The 12,362-nt window shown below is 43.9% G+C and overlaps 1 protein-coding gene across 1 annotated transcript; it reads left to right on the forward strand.

The window, feature by feature from the left end:
• On the forward strand, positions 1 to 7,308 carry LOC136941251 (zinc finger protein 281-like). Its single transcript, XM_067233701.1, has 7 exons — positions 1 to 83; positions 1,971 to 2,424; positions 3,787 to 3,888; positions 4,132 to 4,258; positions 4,528 to 4,611; positions 4,707 to 4,825; positions 5,242 to 7,308. Exons 2-7 carry the CDS (start codon positions 2,020 to 2,022, stop codon positions 6,871 to 6,873), a joined length of 2,469 nt encoding a protein of 822 aa, XP_067089802.1. The 5' UTR covers positions 1 to 83; positions 1,971 to 2,019; the 3' UTR covers positions 6,874 to 7,308.
• The last annotated feature ends 5,054 nt before the right edge of the window (positions 7,309 to 12,362 follow it).

Raw genomic sequence — 12,362 nt, forward strand, 5'->3', positions numbered from 1 at the left:
ACAATGTTTGGGCTCTAAAATTGAAACGGACGACCGAAGGTGAATTAAAACAAGTCGAAATAGAAAGCTGGGGTCATGCACTGGTAAGATAACTTAAAAGATGTATATTTTGGGTGCATTTCAACGCGGAGTCCTCAAGCATGCGTACGGGACAGACAACAAAGCCCAACGCATTAACATTAGTTAGCTAGCATTCGCCAGCTGTAGCATTGGAGCTGAGCATCAATTGTTCGCTCGAGTTGCATGGGCCATTTGTTATGGGGGTTAACGTTGCTGCTTGAGTCGCACCATCCGTCTTTTCTCGCCACAATTGCCTATTCGTTAGGTAGACATTCCAGGCAGTATTTATTTTAACATTCGCCAGCTACGGATTGAAGTGATCTGGCGATTATTTCTGTGTTATTTATAGTGTTACATCTAGGCTATCGAATGTTGCCGACAGTTTTGTCTTAGAACGCTTGCGCGCACAAGCCAACTCATCACAAGGACTCCAATAAAAACGGTATTATTTGTAATTACCTAACATGGAACCGATTTAAGGATACCAGACGGGAAATCTATATCTCCGCATGCGGTTAGAATTTAAAGTTCCTAAATAGATACTTGCAGACCACTTTATTTAGTATATGGTGTTATGGCAATGGCCGTATTAATAATTGCATGATCCAGCATCACAAAGGGCCCCGGCAGACTGGTTAGCCAAATGGCTAATTGCTTGGTAGCTTTCCAGAGCTCTTAAGTATTTTTGGATTGAGTGTGTATAACACACGATGGATGCCAAAATCGCAGCTTTTGTCTGCAGTGCTCCGTTAACTCGTGTATCTTTCACTGGAAAAGTTTATTTGTGTCTGTACGGTAGAGTTCTCAGATTAAAAGCAACGCAATTCCCAGCCAGAAAACAATTCGTCCTGTACGAGCTAACAAGTTAGCTAGCCAGCTTAGCTAACTAGCTACGTGCCATGAGCAAATGGTTGTCTGCATTGCAGACAATGAAGTTGTCTTGGGTCATGCAATACATTTTCTTTTTTCATCTAGGGATATTTTTTTGCTAAATACTCAACAAAACATTCCTGAATCCTTTAAAGTAAAAAAATAACTAATACTTTTAGTAATCATCCATCTAAATGTCTGATCAATTATCATGTTAATTTCTCATTTTGACCTTGTTTTACTTCCAGTGAAACCTTTGTATCCGAATCTCTCTTAATGCATCAATTTTAGACCGACTCTAGTCTAGGATATATAAATGGATTGCTGCCATTGCTGTTTGCCTTTTCCTCATAGTTAAGGTCATGAGAGGATAACCTGATCCTCTCAGATGCATCCACTGTGGCCTGTAGCCAGTTTTCTATTGTTTACTCCACAACATGAACAGAATAAATGACCAACAGACTATTAATTAAGTCATTTGATGTTTATTTTACCTTTTTAGACAGAGTTGTGTTATTGTCATCAAGTCTTAATCTCACATCTCTGGTAATTATTGTATATATACTTTTGATGAATAGATGCATGTACTTTAATGTGTATGTAACAGAATGTTGGAATCCGGCTTCCTGGTGTCAAGGCTCTCGTTCACAGATAATTCCATGCAAATTGGATGACTGGGCCAAGTAGGCCCATCAAACAGATTAACATGCAAGTTCAATCCTCTCTGCTTATGGCGATGTCTGGTGTCAAGGTTTCACTGCTAAATTTAGCTCCGATTGAGCGATTGGCAGAATGTTCTGTTCGTACCTTTCTTGTAAAGAGGCAATATTGTTAGTCATTAATTGAAAATATATCGTTGACCCACACATTTGTAGTCCTTGTAAAGACTTGATTTGGATATCTGAGACTGCAAGACCGAGAGTGCAAGACTCATAAAAAGTGTATCTGACTCTGTTTAGCCGTGTAAAAGTAATGCAGGCAGTTTGGCTGTGTGTGTGTGTTTTGCTGTTGTCCAACACAACCTCTCTGCTTCTCTGTAGGGTGTCTCAGGTGTGCTCCGTGTAGTCTGCCCACCTGCCCAACACCATCATGAGCATCATACAAGACAAACTAGGCAATGACTTCCTGCGCTCCAACGGGGGCATGGACTCCAACTACGCCCCTGGCATGATCATGTTCAGCCACCTGCCCCCCGTGACCAGCTTCACCCGGCTGGCCTCCCATTCGATCATGCAGGACATGCCACCTCAGGAGATGATCCTGAAGAAGGAGCGGGATTCTCCTGACTGCGGGATGGGTGTCATGGGAGGCCCCATGGGGTGTGGGAGTACCGGGGACTACATCCATTCCATGGGGATCAAGCAGGAGAAGCTGTCTGAGCACGACTACAGGCTGCCACTGTACCCCGGAAGCTCTGGCAAGAGCAGCGATCTGATGGAGGTGTCGTTGGGCAGCCACCAAAGTCTGCTGGTCCACGACCTCAGTATGAGCAATGTAAGACCCGCTGCCATGCTGAGCTGTGTGATCGTTTACGACATTCTACATTTGCACCTCATTTCATTCGTGAACTTACATTTTTGTGTGTTATTATTAATTAATTAATTAATATGATTTTGTCCGCACAGGCCAATCTTTAGATTTAAGTGCATTAAGTCACATTAAGGATGACAGCTGGGCATAGCTATGGAAGACTGCTACATTGCTTTTGGGTGCTGGTTGTCCTGCTAGAAGGATGGAGAATGTGCTGAGAGAAAGGAGGGGTGTGGAGGCGGGGCTTGAGTAGGGCTGGTAATGCTGGCATAAATCTACAGGAGGCTTCCAATACAATATATATAAATCACTCTGTCCCAGGATGATGTCGTCATCTGGTCTGTCGGCATGAATGGAAACGTATCGAAAAGGACACAGCTGTCTTGTTTGTGGTTGCATTTCAATTGTCTTCTGTGCACATGCACAAGTATCAGGCCCCCTGGCATGCTAGTAACAAACATTTTATATATACATCTTTTTTTATTTTATATTAAAGGTGAATGCAAACACAACTTCATATTTGCATAATTCCTTGTATCAGGAACTGTTACAAAGACTGAATCTTTCACAGCTTGTCATGCAGAAACCTATAGCTACATTAAACTGCATATGCAGGGTTTTTTTTGGGAGGGGGGGATTCCTTTAGGAATTCCTACAGCTATGTGTATTTTTTTTGGGGCCTCAAATGGTCCTCCTTGTTCTGAGGATAATGACATACATCTGAGTGTTCAGCCATTTTGAGACCACTGTGCTCTGCTCATTGAGTAGAGGAAATGAGTCTAGGTTTGTTTTGGCTAAGCTTTCCCCTAATCTAATACACTGTTTTGTGAGCTCCTTTAGACTCGGTCTCGCACACGCAGTTTACGTGCACCCTGATTCTCTTTACAAATGCTGTTGTGAATCTGCCATTTTTCTGTAATAAAGTTTTAATTGAAGTAAAAATGGCAGAAGGGAGCATATAAAACAGAAGAGGTGGGGGCCGTGGCTGTGTTGAAGATTAGCAGATCTCCCAACCGCCTCTTATGAAATTAATGCAAATCCTTTGTTTGAAGAGGGCTTTTCAGACTGACGCGTGTATTGAATAATGAAGTCAAAAAATAAATAAAGGCTCCACCCGTTTTGCTTAAGATTGCAGGTAAACGGAAGATTTCACCCAAAAATTTGTGAAAGATGATGTAGGCCATACATTTAGAGGTTTATTACATTACCTCCTGGTTTCTTTCTAGCTCTCTGAGCTTCCACAGGGTACGGGAGCAAGAGCATGTTGGGGTGTTTTGAAAACTCAAGTGATTTCCTTTTGCTTCTCTCCCATTGTCATCTTCACAGCTGCCGAGTCGACCAGGAAAGCAGTCCACAGGGAGGAGAGGTCGAAGGTCAAATGGGGACGGATCGGAGGGGAAGCCCAGACGGAAACGAGGAGAAGCAAAGGTTCCTAGGCCCACTTTATCCACACGCAAACCCTTTTAACACTAGATAATCACAAATATTCTTGATTTACTGAACAGGGGAATTATAAAAACTACGTTTTGATCCCCCAAATAGAGCGTAAAAATATATATAATTAAAAAAAAATTGTCTTTAATATATAACTCTAATAATTGTTTCCAAATGTTCACCTTGGAGACAGGATGAATGAAACTGACCCTGTCCTCTTTCTCCTTCATACTTCAGCAATCAATGCTGCTGGATGCCGATGGGGGCAGTCTGTCACCAGGCACCAAGCCCCACATCTGTGAGCACTGCAACGCCTCCTTTAGGAGCTCCTACCACCTGCGCAGACATGTTCTCATCCACACAGGTACCCCCAACCGACCTTCATATGGCTCAGGCTCTTTTACACTTCACATATTTCAATTGCAAATCATTTGACGTATTTTGGGGTGATGTTTTACATGTTGTGCAGCTTGTATCTGATATTTGACGCTGTCAGTGTGTGCTGTACGGCTTGTGCATTTGAGTTCATTTCTTGAAAGAAATTCAGGGGTTCGGTGTCAGTTAGGGAAGTGTTTAGTCTGTGGAAATCCCATGTCTTCCACAGTAGCCATAATATGTGTGTGTGTGTTTTAGGAGAGAGGCCTTTCAGATGCAGCCAATGCAACATGAGTTTCATACAGAAATACCTTCTCCAGCGGCACGAGAAGATCCACAGTGGTGAGTGCGAACGAAACGTGATCTGTGAGCGACGTGGATGTTGGGTGGACCTGAAGATGATGACCCATCGAATGTTTGTCTGTTTTCCACGGCAGGAGAGAAGCCGTTTTGCTGTGATCAATGCAACATGCGTTTCATTCAGAAGTACCACATGGAGAGGCACAAGAGGACCCATAGTGGAGAGAAGCCATACAGATGTGACACCTGCCAACAGGTCAGTGACCCCCCCCACACACACACACACATTTACATTTACATTACATTTAGTCATTTGGCAGACGCTCTTATCCAGAGCGACTTACAGTAAGTACAGGGACATTCTCCCCGAGGCAAGTAGGGTGAAGTGCCTTGCACAAGGACACAACGTCAGTTTGCATGACCGGGAATCGAACTGGCAACCTTTGGATTACTAGCCCGCTTCCCTAACCGCTCAGCCACCTGACTCCACACACACACACACACACACACACACACACACACACTCATGAACCATACTAGTGGTGTTCCTCAGTCCACACAATGCACTCTGCAGACAGGTTGGTTGGTATCAGTTGAATGAGTTTAGAAAGGGGAAAACGGGTCTAAATGAGAGGAGCCTTGCTCAAATGTGTGCTTTCAATGCCTTTGCAGCATTTTTCCAGGACGGATCGATTGCTCAAGCACAAGCGAACCTGCGGAGAAGCCATAAAGAGGGGTCTGGAGCCTGGGATGATGGATCTGGACGGTTCAGACATGGGTCACGGCAGCTACGGAATCACTCAGGGAAATGTTGGCACCTCTGGCCGAAAGAGAGGCAAATCCAGAAAGTCGGGGGAGGGAGGCAAGCGGAAGAAGGCGGCGGCGGCGGCGGCAGCAGCGGTCGGGATGGAGGACTCGCACATCCATGCTGCGCTGTCCGGAGGCTACACCCACCACGACTACTCTGTCGAGAATCCCACTGTGTCCTCCACTCAGCCAGGACCCAGCATGCATCAGGGGCACCAGGGCCGAGCCCCAAAGATGGCCTTTAAGAAGGCCAACCGTAAGGGTATGGACAAGGGAGGCCTGGCCCCGGCCAAGCAGGGCTGCCTGGATCAGGGTTCAGGTGGAGGTATGGACGGCCTGGGCCTTCTGCAGGGTACCGGCCCCAAGCCAGGCCCCACCAGCAGCAACTATGACGACGCTATGCAGTTCCTCAAGAAGAGACGCTACCTGCATGCAGCCAATAACAACGCCGCGTCCGGCCCCGGGGTGTCTGGCGGCGGCGGAGGCAACGATTACGACGTCAACATGGGCCACCTATCATCCCAGCAGTCGGTCATCCAGGGTGTGGTGTCGGGCGTGATGGAAGGCGAGGCGCCCCTCGGCATGCTGGACTCCTCGATGGGCGTGGACAAGCACGACAAGTCGGGGATCCCCGATGAGGTGCTGCAGAGCCTGCTGGACCACTACACCCACAAACCGGACGGCTCGCACCACGACGTGCACTTTGACCTCAGTGACCAGCACGTGGAGCTGCACCCTCCCTCAGGAGACGGGCCCGACCTGGGCCCCGACGCCGACTCGCCCAGCCCGTCCGGAGACAAGACGGTCATCATGCACGAGTACTCCCGCTTCCTGCTGCAGGCTCTGGAGCGCACCAGCCACAGCGCCAGCTTTCCCCTGGGCCCTAGCCCGCCTACCGCCGGCCCTTTCACCACCTCCCACCATGGCAACCCCCTCTACTCTGACAAGAACGTCTACACTACGTCCCCTCTGGAGTGTGGCTACAGCCAGTCCGGCTCCCCATCCCTGCCCTCCTCTGTGCCAAAGTCCCACTTCGCCATGCTCTCGAGCTCCTCTCCGCAGCACAGCTTCCACCTGAGCAGCCTGGAGCACCAGCAGCTTACCCCTTCTCAGGAGCTCACCGACCAGATGGAGAAGCAGCAGCAGCAGCAGCAGCACTCCGCCTCTCCCCCCTCCTCCTACCAGATCAGCCCGTCTGACCTGGCCAGTCAGAAGGAGGCCCAACCCTCCAAGAGCTACCCCTTGGCCCCATCGCAGGACCTAGACTCCTCCAAGGCCTCTTACCAGATAGAGAACTTTGCCCAGGCCTTCGGGTCCCAGTTCAAGTCAGGCGGACGCGTCCCGATGTCTTACGGCAATGACTCGAACGGGGAGGTGGACCACCACAGGATAAGGACGCCTGTCTCAGAATTCTCAGGGTATACTAGCTTGCTAGCCGACGTCAACGAGCCAGTCAGTACAGGTTCCAAAACCCCAACAAGCCAAAGCTATAGATGAGGGCCTGGAAGGGGGATAACATTCTGTTGGAAATTCATGTTTTGGTCTTCTATCGTTCTTTTTTTTTGAGCTCCTATTTTATTATTATTTTATGTTATTTTATTTTATAGGTGATGTTTTGTAATTATTACACTGATGCTGTGTTTATATGCCCCACCCATCTCCTTTGATCAGGTCTGCTAGGCCTCCCCACAAATGCAATTCTAGTTGATATACTTTTTGTAAAGAAAGGTCTGTATTCATTTTCTGTTAGTGTTATTTTAGGTCTGCTTGTTAATCATTAGTTTGAAAAGTATGTTTTAAGCGACTATAAAGTAGCGATGGACTTGTTTTATTTTCCCTTAAGCTTAAGTGTTTAAGTGTTTAACCAATCAACTACATTTGTAAGATAACATTGGAGATGACAGGCCCAGAACTGAAATAGCAAAAAAAAAAAAAAAAAAAAAAAAAATTGAATTCAGATATTGTCTGTTACAAGGATAAAAGTATTACTCAGGAAAAAGTGTACAAGGATAAATCCTGTGGTGCAGTAAGCACTCATTTCAGAGGTGTACGTTCGCAACTACAAAGACGATGCTTTGTTATTTTTTAATGTTTTATTCCTTGGTGAATGAGTGCAACAATAAGACTGCTGCCAGCACACAGACACTGGGAACACTTTTCACCTAGCTGTAGAGAGATTATGGTACTTTCTTGTCAATGTGAAACTCGTGTTTTCTTCAATAAGGGCCATATATATTTATAAGAATATATATATGTATAATAACAGATATAATCCCTCTGGAGGACTGCCAGTTGCGTTGGAGGGAGAGAGGGCAGTGAGTTTGGGGATATTAGTTTTCCCTGTCGTTTTTGGGAGAGCAGATTTGGTGTTAGGGCTTTCCTTGGGCCAATAGAGGTAGCTGTTGGGCAGCGATGGAATGGCCTTCCTCATTTTCACCCCTCTCTTCCTCAACTCTCCACTTTCTTTTAAATGAATCCAATTAGCACTTTGAGCCGTTTTTTTTTAGTTTTTCTTACTTTCGAGAAACTTCCCCAACAGATCATGGAAGGTCCAACATCTCAAACAGACTTGGTTTCTATGGAGACGTGAGATTGGTGGGTTTGTGCGTCGGCAGGCTTGCGGGGGAGGGGGGGGGATTTGAGGGGGTCTTATTCGATTGGTAAGCCCTACATTTGGATGGCATTGCATAGTTTATGATGGGGTGGGGTGGGGAGGTTGGGTTGGTCTAAGAATTTGTTTAAATAACTTGTCTCCTTTTCTCAAGATGTTTAGGATTGGTTTAGATGGGGAGGGAGGGGGGATTTTTTTTAAAGAAAATGTACCTATTAAAATGGGATCATGTATTTCACGCCCCTAGTTTTAGTTAAATGATTACCCAGTTTAGCAGGTTTGCTTTACTATTTGAATTAGATAAATGTGTGGCTGAATATCCTGTGTAATGAAGCAGAAGCAGCCTTGTAGCCATTGCAGAAAATTTTATGATCTGAAATTCACATTAGTAAAAAAAACTACACATGTTCACAGATGGCATGCTTTCTCAGAGCACCGAGAGAACTCCTACTAGCTGAGAAATGGGTTGACCAATCTTTGCCAGTAGGGAAATTGTTAAAATAGGCATTTCTTTTTTAATGTTTCACATGCAAAAAGTGATCTTGTAATTTCTTGCTCTTCTGTTATTGAATTGACTCAAACAATTATGGCGTTGTCTTCCATAGCCACAACCAGCCTTTTTCTTTTTTTGCGCTGGATATTTTCACTTTTATTTTAGATTTCTTTAAATTGCCCAATGGCCCTATGTCTTACGCAATCACAAAACATGGCTGAATGACTGCAATGTTGCAATATCATAGGGAACAATGACTGACCACTAGAATTATTTGCAATGTTTGGAATGGGTGTGAGGTAAATTAAGTTAGAATTTACCTGTTATATACCTCGTATCACTGAAAACATGCAACCAGGGACAAAGGATAAAAGGTTTGATGTATGTAGCAGAGATGCTGTTGTTTGTTCAAAACACATTTTTGTGTGACTATTTTTAAACCTTGTATAAATGATGTTGATGGGACCTGGAAAAGGGGCTATGGTATTGCTTTAGGGTTCTGTATTGTCTAATGCCTACCAGTGTTTCAGTCTTCAGTTGGGCTTGTCTTCTCGGTAACTTCTGTTACTTGCCATATTGTTTTTATGACATGCCTATTGTTTACAAAAATGTACAAAACACTACATCTTAATGTTGCCCCCATATGATTAGCATGGTTTCTTTGTTTAACTTTATATTTCCCCTCATTTTTGTCACCACAACATTTGTAGCTGATGTTTTCTTCCCTCTCTTTATTTTGTTCCAGACTCTTGTGATATTAATTGCAGGGCTGTACTTGTCCATGAATTTATAATTGATTAGGAAAACCAATAAAATGCTGTTATCAAGAATTAGTTTTTTGGTCTTCTCAAGGTTACTCTGTGTCAATACTGTGCTGAGAGTGAGGTTCTCCGCTGCATTTTGATTGGGAGTTTTACCTATTACAAATGATTCTCCATACATTACATTTAGTCATTTAGCAGACGCTCTTATCCAGAGCGACTTACAGTAAGTACAGGGACATTCCCCCGAGGCAAGTAGGGTGAAGTGCCTTGCCCAAGGACACAACGTCATTTTTGCATGGCCGGGAATCGAACTGGCAACCTTCAGATTACTAGCCCGCTTCCCTAACTTCTCAGCCACCTGACTTCCATATGGTTGTATGTCATGCTTCCTTAAACAGCAGGCCACTGACCTGAACGCAAGTTATGCACAAGTTGGCCACTAGATGGAGGTGGTTTGGCATAAACACCTCATTGATCCTGTAAATTGGCAGGATACATTATGGAACTTATAGCACCGTTCGACTAGTGAGGTTTAATCCTCTATTTGAGTAATTCAATTACTTCCTCCTTCCTGCAAATAGAGGAAGGGTTTGTACTCCTCTGTCATATCCTATTCATGCAGTTATGACAATTCCATGTCACGAAAAAGAAGTAAAATCAACAAAGGTGCAACTATTAACAAGTTTCCATATGGGAACTTCCTTGTATGTATAGCAGTACTGATGAGCCGAATGTCAAGGAGATTGTTTTCGGTTGGTTGTGCCATGCCAAGCTCTACCTTAAGGCTGTCTTTTACACAGTAGGGAGTGCTGCTAAACCACTGACACAGTTCTCACTGCCTGTCAGAAACTGAAGTCTCTTGTTTGAACTTTCCTGTCACTGTTGAGAGCTCAGCAGGGTGGGGAGAGGGTGGTAGAGAGACACTGACTGCTGGGCTGAGCACAGAGTCCAGGTGGTTGATAGTTGACTGGCTGTTGGCATTTAGGCCAAATGCTAAGAAATAAAGTCAGGCCATCAAATTTGTTGGTTAAACTGAAAATGAACACAATGCTCTGTAAATACTGTACTATTGTGGAAAGATATACATGTGTCTGAGACTGGCCATGTAAGTAAACAAAGGGAAATATTAGGAAAGGGTGGCCTTAAGAGTAACAGTGACCCTAAGGCAGGGGCATTGTTAGACCCTTTACACTGGGGCACGTGCCCCAGTATTAATCTGCTGTGCCCCAGTATAAATCTGCTGTGCCCCTGTAAAATCTAAAGTTTGAGTTTTAACAATTTACTTTATTAGTCAGTGCATTAATTTAGATTGATAATTCCAGAAAAAAATAACTGCAGTATCCCGATCTTGTAAAATCAACGCAGTTTAACCGAAAACACAAACCGATGCACGCAGAATTCCATGTCAGCTCCCTCTTCTAAGGTTGCCAAATAGCCCCTGCAGCACGCACACAGTAGTCCAGGTGTCGGTCTAGGCACACAAGTCAGAATTGAGATAGGCTAAGAAAACATTACAAAAGTAAAGATAGTTTCTAAATGATAGGCCTACTGATCATCTTATTTTGACTCAAATATAAAAACAATATTACATGAAGCTCATAAAAACAGTATTTGCGCTCAAATGAATGCGAAAAAAATGTGTGCGCTCGCATTAACTAAAGATGTCCCTGCCAAAGCTGATATCAAACTTGCGTCCCTGATCTGTATAGTGGGTTAAGCAAGGGGAGTTTCTATAGCCGAGTGGTGCATTGTGCGCAGCAAGCTTGGAAGAAAAAAAAGGTATATGAATAAGGGCCTGTGCCCCAGGAGAGTTTTATGTCTAACAACACCCCTGCCCTAAGGAATATTTTTTAAATGACAAATCAGTTGGAGATAACAGTCCCACCAATATATAGTTCAACATTGACTTCTCCTTAGTTCAACAATGACAAAGTTGAAGCATGATATGACACTTATTTCAAGAGAACTGAAACTCTAAAACATCCTTGATAATTAGTCATCTGTTATGACCAGGTTCTGTGTGGAGTGGGGCTGTTTTAATGTAACAGACCTTTTCAATTGTTTCCGTTTATTCAAGGTCATCCAAAACTTTTGGACCAAAAGCCATTTATTGGTGTTTATCAGATCAGAACATGACTTCTTTGTTGTAAGGGGTGTTAAAATGTAATTGTTTATGCAGTGTTTGTTTTAAAACAAGACAGGCTATTGTTTTGTTTTGTTCTTGACATACAAATGACTTAGTTGGCTTTTGGGAACACTGAAAACATAAACCAAAAGTCTCAAATGTGGACTCAATCTCAGTAGGTGCAAAGAGCTTGATTACCGCTCCACAGAAAGAATTCAAGTCATGATCAGTCTTTCTTATCTTAATGTCCCAAGGAATTCCAGACAGTTGCTTAGATATCAGTATGTTCTGTAATGTTTTCTTTTGCACTATTGTTCCATAGCCTCCAGGCTATAAACCAGTCAGTCTATTTGTCAATTGTCAATTTGTTTGCTATGGTTAACATAACATAACATCATTGTATCCAATCTAAGTCGAGCTACCTTGCACACCTGAATCAAATACTAGAGCTTGCATGGCAGCATGTATCTACAAGCTTGATACATGGCCTACTGACATTGTGGTTACTTGACTACAGAAATCAGGTTCAAGTTGGAACACTTGACTGAAGTACGTATATTTATTTTACTTTGTCTTCTCTACCAAATTCACCCAATTTATTCTAAAATGGGTCAGCACAGTTGCTCCTCTACAAACATTCAGGGGAACATATGTTCTGGGAGGTTTGTGCAATCAGTCTGATCCATCATCTGTATAGTCCATAGCACAGATTCTTATGATAGAAAACAGAGGTCCATTACTAAACTTCTAAATGGAGAGTTGCTTATATAAGACCACTGTCCCTACTGATTCCCCTCTGGAATCTCTGCTTTACATGTGTGAGATAATGGTCTGTTGCAGCTTTAGGGAAACTGGAGAGTTGCACAACATTCTTATATCTGGATGAATATCTAATTACTGCCTGTCCTGTGTGCCTCACAGTCGCAGCCTGAAAACTCTCATGTCCCAGGTGATACTGGACGTCCATATGGCCCACTTGCAGATTCATGTTTG

Source organism: Osmerus mordax, chromosome 3 (genome assembly GCF_038355195.1).
Source record: "Osmerus mordax isolate fOsmMor3 chromosome 3, fOsmMor3.pri, whole genome shotgun sequence".
Lineage (NCBI taxonomy): Eukaryota > Metazoa > Chordata > Actinopteri > Osmeriformes > Osmeridae > Osmerus > Osmerus mordax.